General features: G+C 40.9%; 2 protein-coding genes across 6 annotated transcripts in view; both read left to right on the forward strand.

Moving 5' to 3' along the window:
• The window catches only part of LOC109871348 (gap junction alpha-3 protein-like), a 46,837-nt gene extending 35,841 nt beyond the window's left edge, over positions 1 to 10,996 (forward strand). For 2 of the 4 annotated variants that reach the window (XM_031806082.1, XM_031806083.1), the window contains exons 3-4: positions 5,664 to 5,725; positions 6,899 to 10,996. In XM_031806082.1, the coding sequence (XP_031661942.1) occupies positions 6,934 to 8,235 (1,302 nt within the window). In that variant the 5' untranslated portion in view covers positions 5,664 to 5,725; positions 6,899 to 6,933 and the 3' untranslated portion in view covers positions 8,236 to 10,996. Of the gene's footprint in view, positions 1 to 4,134; positions 4,485 to 5,663; positions 5,726 to 6,898 lie in introns of those variants that run through there. The other 2 variants (XM_020462198.2, XM_020462197.2) reach the window with 2 other exon arrangements.
• LOC109870703 (gap junction beta-2 protein-like) lies at positions 560 to 6,123 on the forward strand. 2 transcript variants are annotated; one of them, XR_004205675.1, is made up of 3 exons: positions 560 to 757; positions 1,437 to 4,484; positions 5,664 to 6,123. XR_004205675.1 is itself a non-coding variant. In XM_020461306.2 (2 exons), the coding sequence occupies exon 2, from the start codon at positions 1,464 to 1,466 to the stop codon at positions 2,265 to 2,267; it is 804 nt and encodes a 267-aa protein (XP_020316895.1). In that variant the 5' UTR covers positions 560 to 757; positions 1,437 to 1,463; the 3' UTR covers positions 2,268 to 4,992. The 2 variants fall into 2 exon arrangements, 1 of the variants encoding a protein (XP_020316895.1); XM_020461306.2 differs by lacking the exon at positions 5,664 to 6,123 and having other exon boundaries at positions 1,437 to 4,992.
• Positions 10,997 to 11,394: the final 398 nt, after the last annotated feature.

Here is an 11,394-nt window from a genome sequence, read left to right on the forward strand (position 1 = left end):
AGTGACTCAGGCCAAACTCATGTTTCTAAAAATGAATTCAAGGGGACTGTAGATGGAGCCTAATAAGGCATTTTTCGTTTCATTTGATTTTAATTATAAGTAAGTCACAGCCTAGATGTGCAATTTATAGACTATAATGATTTAATACAACGAAATGTTATTTAAATGCTAATGCGACAGCCTAGTGTGTCGCACTCGCAAATGCTTTACGATGTATTGTATTTCTTTGTAGACTATAGCCTTGAAATAATATAGCCTAAATAATTCATTTTCGTTCCTTCTCAGGCTACTTGTTTGGCTCCTGACCTATTTAGAGTGTTTATATGCTGTTTAATATGACATGTAACCCATTTCAAATGATGACAACCTTTTCCGGTTGTTTATTAAAATACTTTTAATTGAAATCATAATGGTTTGGTTTCAATACTTCGAAACCAAATAGTAGATTCTGGTAGTCATAAAAATACATAGGCCTACTCTGTCCTGAACATGTCCCGGTATTCAGATTAGCGAGTGGAGTTGATGAGTGCTCTTATCCTTGGTCTCGCCCCTAGCGGGTGGATCCTCAAGAGGAGAAGATTATAAAAACTCAGGTGCATCGCTCCTGAGCTCACACACGCAGCTTTCTCAGTTGGACTTGCTTTCAAACAAATCACACTTTACTCTTCTCAGTTTGGAGTTCCTTGACAAGACGGCGTTAAAGAGAACCGAAAATTGAAGTTGATGGAAGTTTGCTGATATTCCAGGAAAGTGGGAGGTGAGTTAGCTGTGATTTGTGAATCATTCGTGCCGCATATTCAACGGTTTTATTCAGATTTATGTAACGATAGAGCCGATGGTGAATGAGATTTAGATGTTGTCCCCCTTTATATACAGGTTAGAAATTCGATGAGGAAACCAAAGTTGATATAATGTGATTGATTGTCGAATTGTTATGGACAGTTTGACATTTTGTGGCCTATTATAATGAAAACAAAAGCGATTTAATTGATTTCTCTAAGATAATGGGAATTCACTTTCTTGTATGACATGATTTATTTTGATCCATCTCTCAATATAGCCTCACTTTTGATAGCCACTAGCCAGTGTTGTGTGAAGGTAATTACTTGACTGACAACACACATTATATACTGTACATCAGTGGTTCCCAACCAGGACCCCTGGGGGTACTTGGCCTATTCAAATGGGGTACTTGAGAAGACTCATGAGACCATAGGTTTAATGCTAAAATGCACATGAGGGGGAACTCCGGGCAGAGCCAAATTCAGTTGGTGGTACTGGGGGGGGGGGGGGGGACTAAAACAAACACTTAACAGTGATGTAGGTCTACTGTTTTCCTACCCAGGGTCTGTTTGGTTTTCTGAAAATAAAACCTTTGATGTCCACTAAGAACTGAAATGAATTTGTATCCTTCTTTCCATTCTTGTGTTCTCCAGGTGGTCTCAGACAAAGTTGCCTTAGAGATGAGTTGGGTTCCTCTGTACACCCAGCTGGGCGGGGTGAACAAACACTCCACCAGCCTGGGGAAGATCTGGCTGTCTGTCCTCTTCATCTTCCGTATCACCATCCTGGTACTGGCTGCAGAGAGCGTGTGGAGAGACGAGCAGGCTGACTTCATCTGCAACACCCAGCAGCCTGGCTGTAAGAACGTCTGCTACGACCACTTCTTCCCAGTGGCACACATCCGCCTCTGGTGCCTACAGCTGATCTTCGTGTCCACGCCGGCCCTGCTGGTGGCCATGCATGTGGCTTACAGGAAGAGTGGGGACAAGCGGCACATCATCGCGGCCTCACGAAGCGGTGGTGATGACAAGACCAGGCAGGTGGACCTGGAGACTCTAAAGAGGCGGCGTCTGTCCATCACTGGGCCTCTGTGGTGGACGTACACCTGCAGCCTGTTCTTCCGCCTCATCTTTGAGGCTGGCTTCATGTACGCAATCTACTTTGTCTACGACGGCTTCCAGATGCCTCGTCTGGTGAAGTGTGAGCAATGGCCCTGCCCCAACAAGGTGGACTGCTTCATTTCACGACCCACGGAGAAGACCATATTCACCATCTTCATGGTGGTCTCCTCTGCCATCTGCATGGTGCTCAATGTGGCCGAGCTGGCCTACCTCATCACCAAGGCCCTGATGAGGTGCTCCAACAGGACTTCCAAGAGGAGTTCCTCTGGTCATGTGGCCATGGACAAGTCTCTACTACAGAATAAAACGAATCAGATGCTGCTGTCGTCTGTTACGGATTCCTGCAGCAACAAGACTGTGTGAGGACAGCCCAGTGCCTGTTCTTTTCCATTAGAGACTACACATAACTAGGGAGTAGAAATCTATCAGTGTTTTGTTACCATGAGATGAGACCATACTTTTATTCCAGATGCCTGTAGCAGCTGAGGACCGGCCTAACCCTGAGTCTGCAGAGGATGTAGAGGATATTTCTCTCTCAGTGCCCTAAACTACTTTTTGAGTTTTAAAAGTTAACGTGCTAGAATTTAATGTATTATTGTTATTGATATCAATTTAAGGTGCTTGTATGTTTGAGCTGTATGTCTGTTCAGGGAGTGGTAGGTTGAACAGAAGTGAAAAATGGGTCTAGAGTGCCACCTTCTGGTTTACAATGTGTTTGCAGGAGATTGATGTTTTATTGTGGAGAGCAACCAGAATTGGTTAACATTGTGTTCAGCTTTTGTGGGAGACTTTTCCAAAGCAGAAACTCAAACGTGCAGTTTTGCTCCAAGTTCTATTTGAGGATCACCCGTGTACACATATCTGCCTGCATTCTAACAGTGACGAGTGGAATTTCTCAAGTACCAAAGCAATTTTAAGATGCAGTGCCTTAAGAGAGTCGCTATCAGCAGTGTCAAATAGTACCTGATGCTGTATATTGAGCACAATGTTTCAGAGAAGATGGCTGATCCAGTTGAACATTCTGGGAAGGTTTCCTGGACCCAGATGAAGCCTATGCCTAGACTAGAAGGCATGCTCAATTAGGAATATTAATTGTAAAGTGCTTTTTGGTCCAAGTGTAGGCTTAAGCTAGGTCCTGGAAACTGGCCCTCTGAGCATGCCAACTGTGACAGACATGGCCTATTGTTGTCGAGACTGGTGGTAAACCTGGCTACAGAGCCTAACTGGGGGTGTTGTCTTTCAGCTTGCTGCTTATTTTAGCCACTGAACTAATCAGTGTACCTCTTTCAATGTGAGTAAGCAGACTGATCTACAGGCAAAAATGGCTTAATGTGCTCCGTCCACACATACATGTAGAAGTTGGAACACCATAACTTGTATCACTGTAGTGACAATCTGACTGTTACCTGGGAAGACATAAGGACACTTTTACCAGTGAGATGCATCCCACACATTTTGTGATGGCTCATGATTTGGACATTGTCATGGAAAGCAAACCGTAGGCTAACTTTCTCTCAATATTCAGTTGAGGCGCTATTTGTATTGTGATTTTTTGTTGTTGTTGAGGAAATACCAAAGGATATCTGTAAATGCAACATTTTGAAAGCCTCATGGTCACACTTCAGCAGTTAGAAAGCTGATAGATATGCCCTAACTGCATATTATTTGAAGGATGTTTGATTTGTATTTTTTTATTAGCTATCTAAACATTAGACTGTTTAATACATTTTTTTTAAATGATACTTATTCCTTTCACACTGTTGGACTATCGGTTGTAATAACAATGATTGATTGCATGTGCATCAACCTCAGTCACTAGGATGCGCTTCTCTGGACAACCAAGAGAGGGCAGGAGGTTACTGATATAGGTTTTGGGGTGGGTGACTGCATTTGCAGTGTAACTTTTGATAGCCATATGACAAGTAAGTTCATTTTATTCTAGTGAAGTGTATAATCATAAATACCTAAATCACATATTTTATTTGACAGGCCTATGTTCTCCCCAGCTTTCCTACTGTATAGGCCTACTGTATTGTCAAAATCGCCTAATTCAGCCACTATAGTAGGCCAAAGGTCAGATGTAAAAGAATGAACGCAGAACCCACTTTTCCGGGATAACATACACCCCCAGACTGCATAGCCTATAGTTGAAGCTTGAGCGATGAATAAAAATAAAAAAGTTTACAGGGGCGTGGCGTGCATTGGTCCAGGGTGATGACTTTCTGAATTCATTCATGCATGGTCACACAATGTGACAGTCGCGATAACTGGGAACTGGAGGGAGCTGCCCTTCGCGGAAACCCATTTCCAAGTTAAATTTGCCTCGGAAAAACGAACTTTCCTTGCGCAAGTTTGGCGGCGAATCCACGTGTGAAGAAGTTTGCGCATGAATATCTTGGCCTGGCTGCGTTTAAAAGAGTTTGGTAAGCTGGCAGAGGTGCCAGAATTTGGGGACAGGGGGAGAGGGGAGGTTACCAGCTTCCTTGGGAGGTCTGTAGGCTATCCGACGCACTCAAAATATGGCACCAATGGCAGACGGATATTGCTTTCGATATTTAAGTTGGGCTTCCCCAGTTTAAGGTATGATTGAAGTTAGGTGTGAATATCTTTCCCGGCACTGTCGTCCTAGACCGTGATGCTGGTAACTTATATATAAGCACATTTTATTTAATGACAATGTTGAGTGTGCCTATTTTAATTATTATAATATAGGGTTACTACTGTAATATATAATCAGGATTAAATAATAGGATAAAGTTATAGGGATGCTTATTAAAAAGAGCCAGTGGACGGACACAAGGCCTATCCTGCACCCTTTGTAAGTAACTGACGGCTATCTGAACATGATCAAATTAATCAATATTACTTATTTAATGTTAAACAAAACCTTCATAAAACATCTGATATTGAATGTATTCGATTTGTATAAACTGATGAGACATTGTCTGGACTGATATACGTGTTTAGACAAAACAAACAAAAATAACATGCAGCTTCCAACCTTATCAGATATGGTATTCTAATCATGTAGTCTTTATACTAGCCTAATAATGGCAGTGATAATGCAAATACAAATATATGAAACATATACATGTTAAAGCATTCTGCATTGTTTTATACAGTCATTTATGTTTCCCATAGCCCTGATGACTTCAATAGTTAGATGCCTGTTTTTTTCTCCCCTTGATCAGCACTTCAAATTCTGATGAGACCAGCATTGATTTGGGGTGGGTCATCATCAGACCCATCGAACAACAATTTTGGAATCGATTAATCTGAAGTTGTATCAATATGCATAGGCCTATAATGTTAGCACTTCTTAATATATATCTCATATGTATTTGCTGTGAACCATATAGGCCTATATTTTATATATATATATATATATTTTTTTAACAATATTTTAATCAGGATACAAACTATAGGGTGGGCTATTGATAAGGAGAGAGAAATAGGTGAAAGCATATTTCAAAATAGAAATGTATTTGCATATAAATTATTTGTCAAAATGCCTGTCTTTCCAATCTAATTAACATCCTAATTAGTGACACCATACTAGTTATGAATCAGATTATGGTAATTGTCACTTCAATAAGAGTGACAAAATACTAGTAAACCAAAGAATACCCATCATTAAAGAAAATAACAGATTTAAGCAGACTGGCACATAAAACCTAAGGGAATGGGCTTCTTTTTAGTTTGGGTTTGATGTAAATATGGACGAATATGTTAACTGATTTATACTTTTTTTCGTTACAGGTGTCATATATCTTCTGAACCCTAGTCGATGGATTTATTACCGTCAATAGAAAAACATTTTAGTAAGTTCCAACTATTTTATGTTCCTGCTTGTGTTTTGGTTTTGGTGTGAATAGTAGATTGATAGGCATCTACTGGCAAGTTCATGTGCACAACGCTAACCGAACGCTATATATCGATTCCAAAAGGCAGTAGACCTATTTGTCTTCATGCTCCTGGTCAGTTAAAAACCATTCTAAAAGCTTGTTTTTGACCATCATTATGGGAAAGTGTCATCTGATTATTCTGTCTGGTTTCATTTATGCCGCATGACGGTACACATCATTGCATAGTTAATAGTTTAGTCAATGCATGTTATTGTGAGTATGGTGTATTTGCATTTATTGGCTGCAATTTCTGATACAAATTACCATTCAATTCCCATTAAAAGAACACACATTTTTTAGACTCAAACATCAAATGGCCTCTGCATTGGTTATTTCTTCTCTCATCCTTTTTTAACAAGTGAGGTAGAGATGTATTAGATTTAGCTAATAAATAATTGTCATCATGTTAAAAGAGGCCTATAGCTGGACTTTGGACTTGACCCCTATGGCCCTATTGGATCTGTAACAGTGGGAGTTGTGTGTGTCAGGGCCTACACACCGCAACCTCCGCTCACTGCTGTTTTTGAACATTATAATGTTGATCTCAGCACATGCCATCTGGGCAGTGGAGCGAGCAGGTGAGAGAGGGAGAAAGAGAGAGAGAGAGTGTGTGAGTTTGACAGTAACTGAGAGAAAGAGTGGGAGAGAGAGAGAACAGGATAGTGAAAGAGGGTTAGCATAAATGTCAGGTTCATAGTTCTAAGCTAAATAGGGAAATAGGGTGCTTCACAAAATGATATGACATTACCGAACATTTCTATACCGTTCACTTCCTTTGACCAATTGTTCGATTGAGACAATTGATTCAGCGGTTTACGTCAATGACTTCAAGGCCATTTTTTGTAATTCATTTTAATAAGCGCTTAATGTGTTGTGCCGATGTGAAGTGTGATTAACACTTTGTGGGTGATGATACCTCTGCTTTCTCTCTCTAGGTGTGTAATGCTTCTCTGTCCATGTTTTATTTGACTGCTATTTATGCTTTATGTTACACAGCATCACTTTGACAGGTTTCCTAACAATCTCTTTTTCCCCCTCTCCTTGTCTCTTCTTCCCCTCCTCCCTCTCTCCTCCCTCTGTTTGCTCCAGACTGTACTTTCTCCCTAGGCTAGAAATCTTGAAGCATGGGTGACTGGAGCTTTCTGGGGCGTCTGTTGGAGAATGCACAGGAACACTCAACAGTAATCGGCAAGGTCTGGCTGACTGTCCTCTTCATCTTCAGGATCCTGGTGCTGGGAGCGGCAGCCGAGGATGTGTGGGGCGACGAGCAGTCTGACTTCACCTGCAACACACAGCAGCCTGGGTGTGAGAACGTCTGCTATGATGAGGCTTTCCCCATCTCGCACATTCGCTTCTGGGTGCTGCAGATCATCTTTGTGTCCACGCCCACCCTCATCTACCTGGGTCACGTACTGCACATCGTCCGCATGGAGGAGAAGCGGAAAGAGAAGGAGGAGGAGCTGCGAAAGGCCAACAGACTCCAGGAGGAGAATGAACTCCTTTACAACGGCAAAGGGGATGCAGGTGGAGGAAGAGGAAGAGGAGGAGGTAAAAAGGAGAAGCCACCTATCAGGGATGAGCATGGCAAGATCCGCATTAGGGGTGCCCTGCTGCGCACCTATGTGTTCAACATCATATTCAAAACCCTTTTTGAAGTGGGGTTCCTTTTAGGTCAGTATTTTCTCTATGGCTTCCAGCTGAGGCCGCTATACAAGTGTGCTCGGTGGCCCTGCCCCAACACTGTGGACTGCTTCATATCTAGGCCCACTGAAAAGACGATTTTCATCATATTTATGCTTGTGGTGGCTTGCTTGTCTCTTTTGCTGAATTTGTTAGAGATCTATCACCTTGGGTGGAAGAAAGTTAAACAGGGAATGGTCACCCCTGATCATGCATTGCTGCCCTGCTCTGATGGTGTGGGGCCTGAGTCCATGACTTCAGCCTCCAGAACTGCCCTTCCCAACCTCAGCTACCCACCGATGTACACGGACGTGACTGCTGGGAGCGGTGCCTTCCTGCCGCCCATGGCAGAAGCCTCCACAGCAGAGTTCAAAATGGACCCCCTGCAGGAGGAGCCCTCATCCTCCTACTACATGAGCAGCAACAACAACCACAGGCTGACCACGCAGCAGAACTGGGCCAACCTGGCCACCGAGCAGCAGACTCGGGAGATGAAGGCCACCTCCTCCTCCTCTCCATCTGATAGTGAGCAGCAGCCTCGTGAAGCTGCTCCCCCCACCACCACCACCAACCCTAGCTCCAGTGGGGGCAGTTTGAGTGGGGGGAATGGCGATCAGGAGGGAGGCCACGTCACCACCACAGTGGAAATGCACGAGCCCCCCGTTATGATCACAGACCCTCGACGGCTCAGCAGGGCCAGCAAGAGCAGCAGCATCAGATCCAGGCCCAAAGACCTGGCAGTATAGTCAGTCCCCCTAAATACACCTCCAACCTCCCAAAGCCCCCAATGATTTTTCTATATAAAAAGTACAAAATAAAAATAAAATATTTTTGTTTTTTTAATGGAGGCAATGTGAGGCAGGGGTCTGGAACTGGAGTTGTTGCCTAGTATATATATCTATTAACAGCAGTTGATATCAGTGCAATTGGTGAGTTGTAGCATACGTTTTAGAATAAAAAATGCACACAGTCTGATTGTGCAATGTTGGTTAAAATGGTCTGACAAGCTGAAGGCTTCGATATACTGGACATCAGGGGACTTTATGGTTCTTATTCCAGTTTAAAATGGCCAAGTAACTTTTCTGTTTGATTTTGGTTTCAATGGCCTGGTATGTGTCAATGTGCTCTTGTCAACAGTGGTTATTGTTGTTGTGTTTATTTGATGAACATAAAAGCCTATTTATTCCAATTAGGAATGATACTGTACATTCATCAAGTCGTTGAGTTCGGTTGGCAAATTGCTGAGAACCAACTTCGAATAAAACTTATGTGGAACAAGTACGTACAGGGTGATTTGAAACCACTTGTGTGTTTTATTATGTTTACTCTTATGCTGTTATCCAGTTCCTTCAAGTTGAGCCTTTCTTAAAACAAGTTATTTTTAATCATTTTTTTGGTGTATTAGAAAGTCGCTTGCAAGACAAACTAAATCCAAACATGTATGCTCTCATTCTCTCTCTAAGATGAAGAATACTGTTCAATGTCAGCAATGACACCAATATGGGGGACAGCATTTGCTTGTTCATTATCAAACTTTTATATTGTACTTTAACACTTCCTGAATTTCACAATCTAAATTACTTTTATTTTTATAATATTCAGGAAATAGCCTAGCTATTTTTTGTATTATGTGTTTGAAGAGTAACAGTGGAATCTGTAAATGCAAACTACAACTCACTGATTCACTAACTGGTCTGCAGATGCATTTGTCTGTCTGATTTTTACCCAGGATCCACTTACTGAACACATAATTTACACAAACTATAACCGGATTATGGGTCAAAGCTAGAAGTTGAATGTGTTCTTGTAGTCTAAAGCTGTTACAAGGTTCCATCCAGCCCCTGCTCCTACATTTGATTCTCCAATGCAAAAATTAAGCAAATAAAGTATTTGTTTTTGCCTGAAATTAAAAAGCGCACTGCCATATGGACAATCAAAAATTTACATCCGATTTTAAGAGGTTGAAAACAAAATATATACCAAATGCTTCAACTTAAGACGGTAAATAAGATTTGGTTTTTTATATATTTATGATAACCATGTTTATTGCTGTCATCTTAAACACAATATCACTTTTTAATCATTGCATCTTCATGTTGAGGGTAACTCACTCTCATACATCACGTGATACTTTATTGGTTTTTCTTAAAAGTGCTATTTTTTAAAACAGAATAGAATCATAATGATATCTTAATTCTAAACTGTAGTCAGTTTATGACAACCAAAACAGCTATATGGTACAAAATGGACAAATGCAATGACGTTGCAAGTGTCATAACGCCAGGATGAAAAGTCCATCCTAATTTCTTATTTTTGACAGAAGCTCAACTATTACTGACTACTTCACCTGTTGTAAGCAATGGGAAGCATATGCTTCCGCCTAGTTAGTGTAAATGTAATATTTCACATTGTAGATTACCTGAACCATCTTGAATAACTGAAAAGCTATGCAAGTAATTGCACAACACAATCATTCACTTAATAGGCCTTTTCTTAAATTACTTGTGAAACATGATTGGTATAATACCACACTTCTATGTATTTCTTACATAGTTCTTATACTTTCAAATTACCATATGCTTATAGTTTATAGTTAGAGAAGGATCATAAATAAAACAATAACAAACATTCAATGCAAACTAGAAACCATAGTTACAACCGTGGAGAGACTACCCGAGGAGACTATGCAATCCTTTGCTTATAACAGTGTTACTCTTATTGGGACAACCGTTTTTCCCAATGTATGTTACCTTTTCATTTAAATTATTTAAATGTCCCAAACCACAAAAAAATCTGTGTTATTTGCATTTGTCATTTTGGTTCTCAAAGTTTACATTTTAGTAAAAAGGTAAAATATTTGCACATTTAGGCAAAACATGCTGTTCTAAGAAGTTTATATTGGTAGGAGAGAGAGTGGAAAAGACACCAGACTGCCAATGTTTATAATCCTCAAAGGAAAATGTCTTAACAGTTAAACACAACGGCTCTTTGCGTTAGACAGTATTTTTTTTAAAATTACGTCAAATGTCATGGTCTGAGACGATTGCAGAAAGTTTGGGTTTTCAAATATAGAAAAAAGTGGGCTGAGAGTATTTCCTGTGTGCTCACTCAGTGCTTTCACTATGTTCTCAACACATTCCTGTGACTCTCTGGTTAGCTTGTATTAAAATATCACACTAATGTTGAGACAATGTTAGCTGGGTAGCTGGCCCTTTTCTTCTTCTACACACAGCAACTTGTGTATCGTTTTGAGTTGCCCGCAAGCCCCTCATCCAATAGGTTAATATACAGTAGCTTTCTTCAAACTCTTGATGTGTGTCATGCTGAGTGTGATTTCTCTGGCCAGGAGTAGGAACCATCTACATTATGCTCAGAACAATAGCCTGTTTCAATGCTGTCTTAAGAGAAGTGCCTTGTGTATGACATTTTGTAAAAACAAGTTGATGTAAATGTTAATTTACCTCAAATGTTTACAAAACTGTTATTAAACAAACTTTTTGTACCATATTTCCGGTATATGTGGCAATCAATAAAATTGAGCCAGTATGTGGACCTACTGTACTTGAGTATACATTTTCAACACACACACATTCTGTACCTTCATGAGTAGATAATATCTTGGGGAAGCTGGGATGCATCTTGTACAAGAAGAGCTCACACTCACTGACCTTTAAATGTATCGCTCCCTCTCTTCACATTCCAAGGTTGGATGTGAGAATGGGATATTGCGCTGGAAAGGAGGAAAGAGTGACACCACTCCCCACAGTGCTGACTACCCTGCGAACACACATCCACACATATAATTAAATTGAGACCAGCGTGTCAGTCTCACACGTTGGAGACAAACATCTATCACAAATCCATTAAACACCATCACACAGACCCAGCAACTCTTACCAGCACCG

This window comes from Oncorhynchus kisutch, linkage group LG26, assembly GCF_002021735.2.
Source record: "Oncorhynchus kisutch isolate 150728-3 linkage group LG26, Okis_V2, whole genome shotgun sequence".
NCBI classification, from domain to species: domain Eukaryota; kingdom Metazoa; phylum Chordata; class Actinopteri; order Salmoniformes; family Salmonidae; genus Oncorhynchus; species Oncorhynchus kisutch.

Coding starts and splice junctions, on each gene's coding strand:
- LOC109870703 (XM_020461306.2), top strand. CDS start 1,464: ATGAGTTGGGTTCCTCTGTACACCCAGCTGGGCGGGGTGAACAAACAC.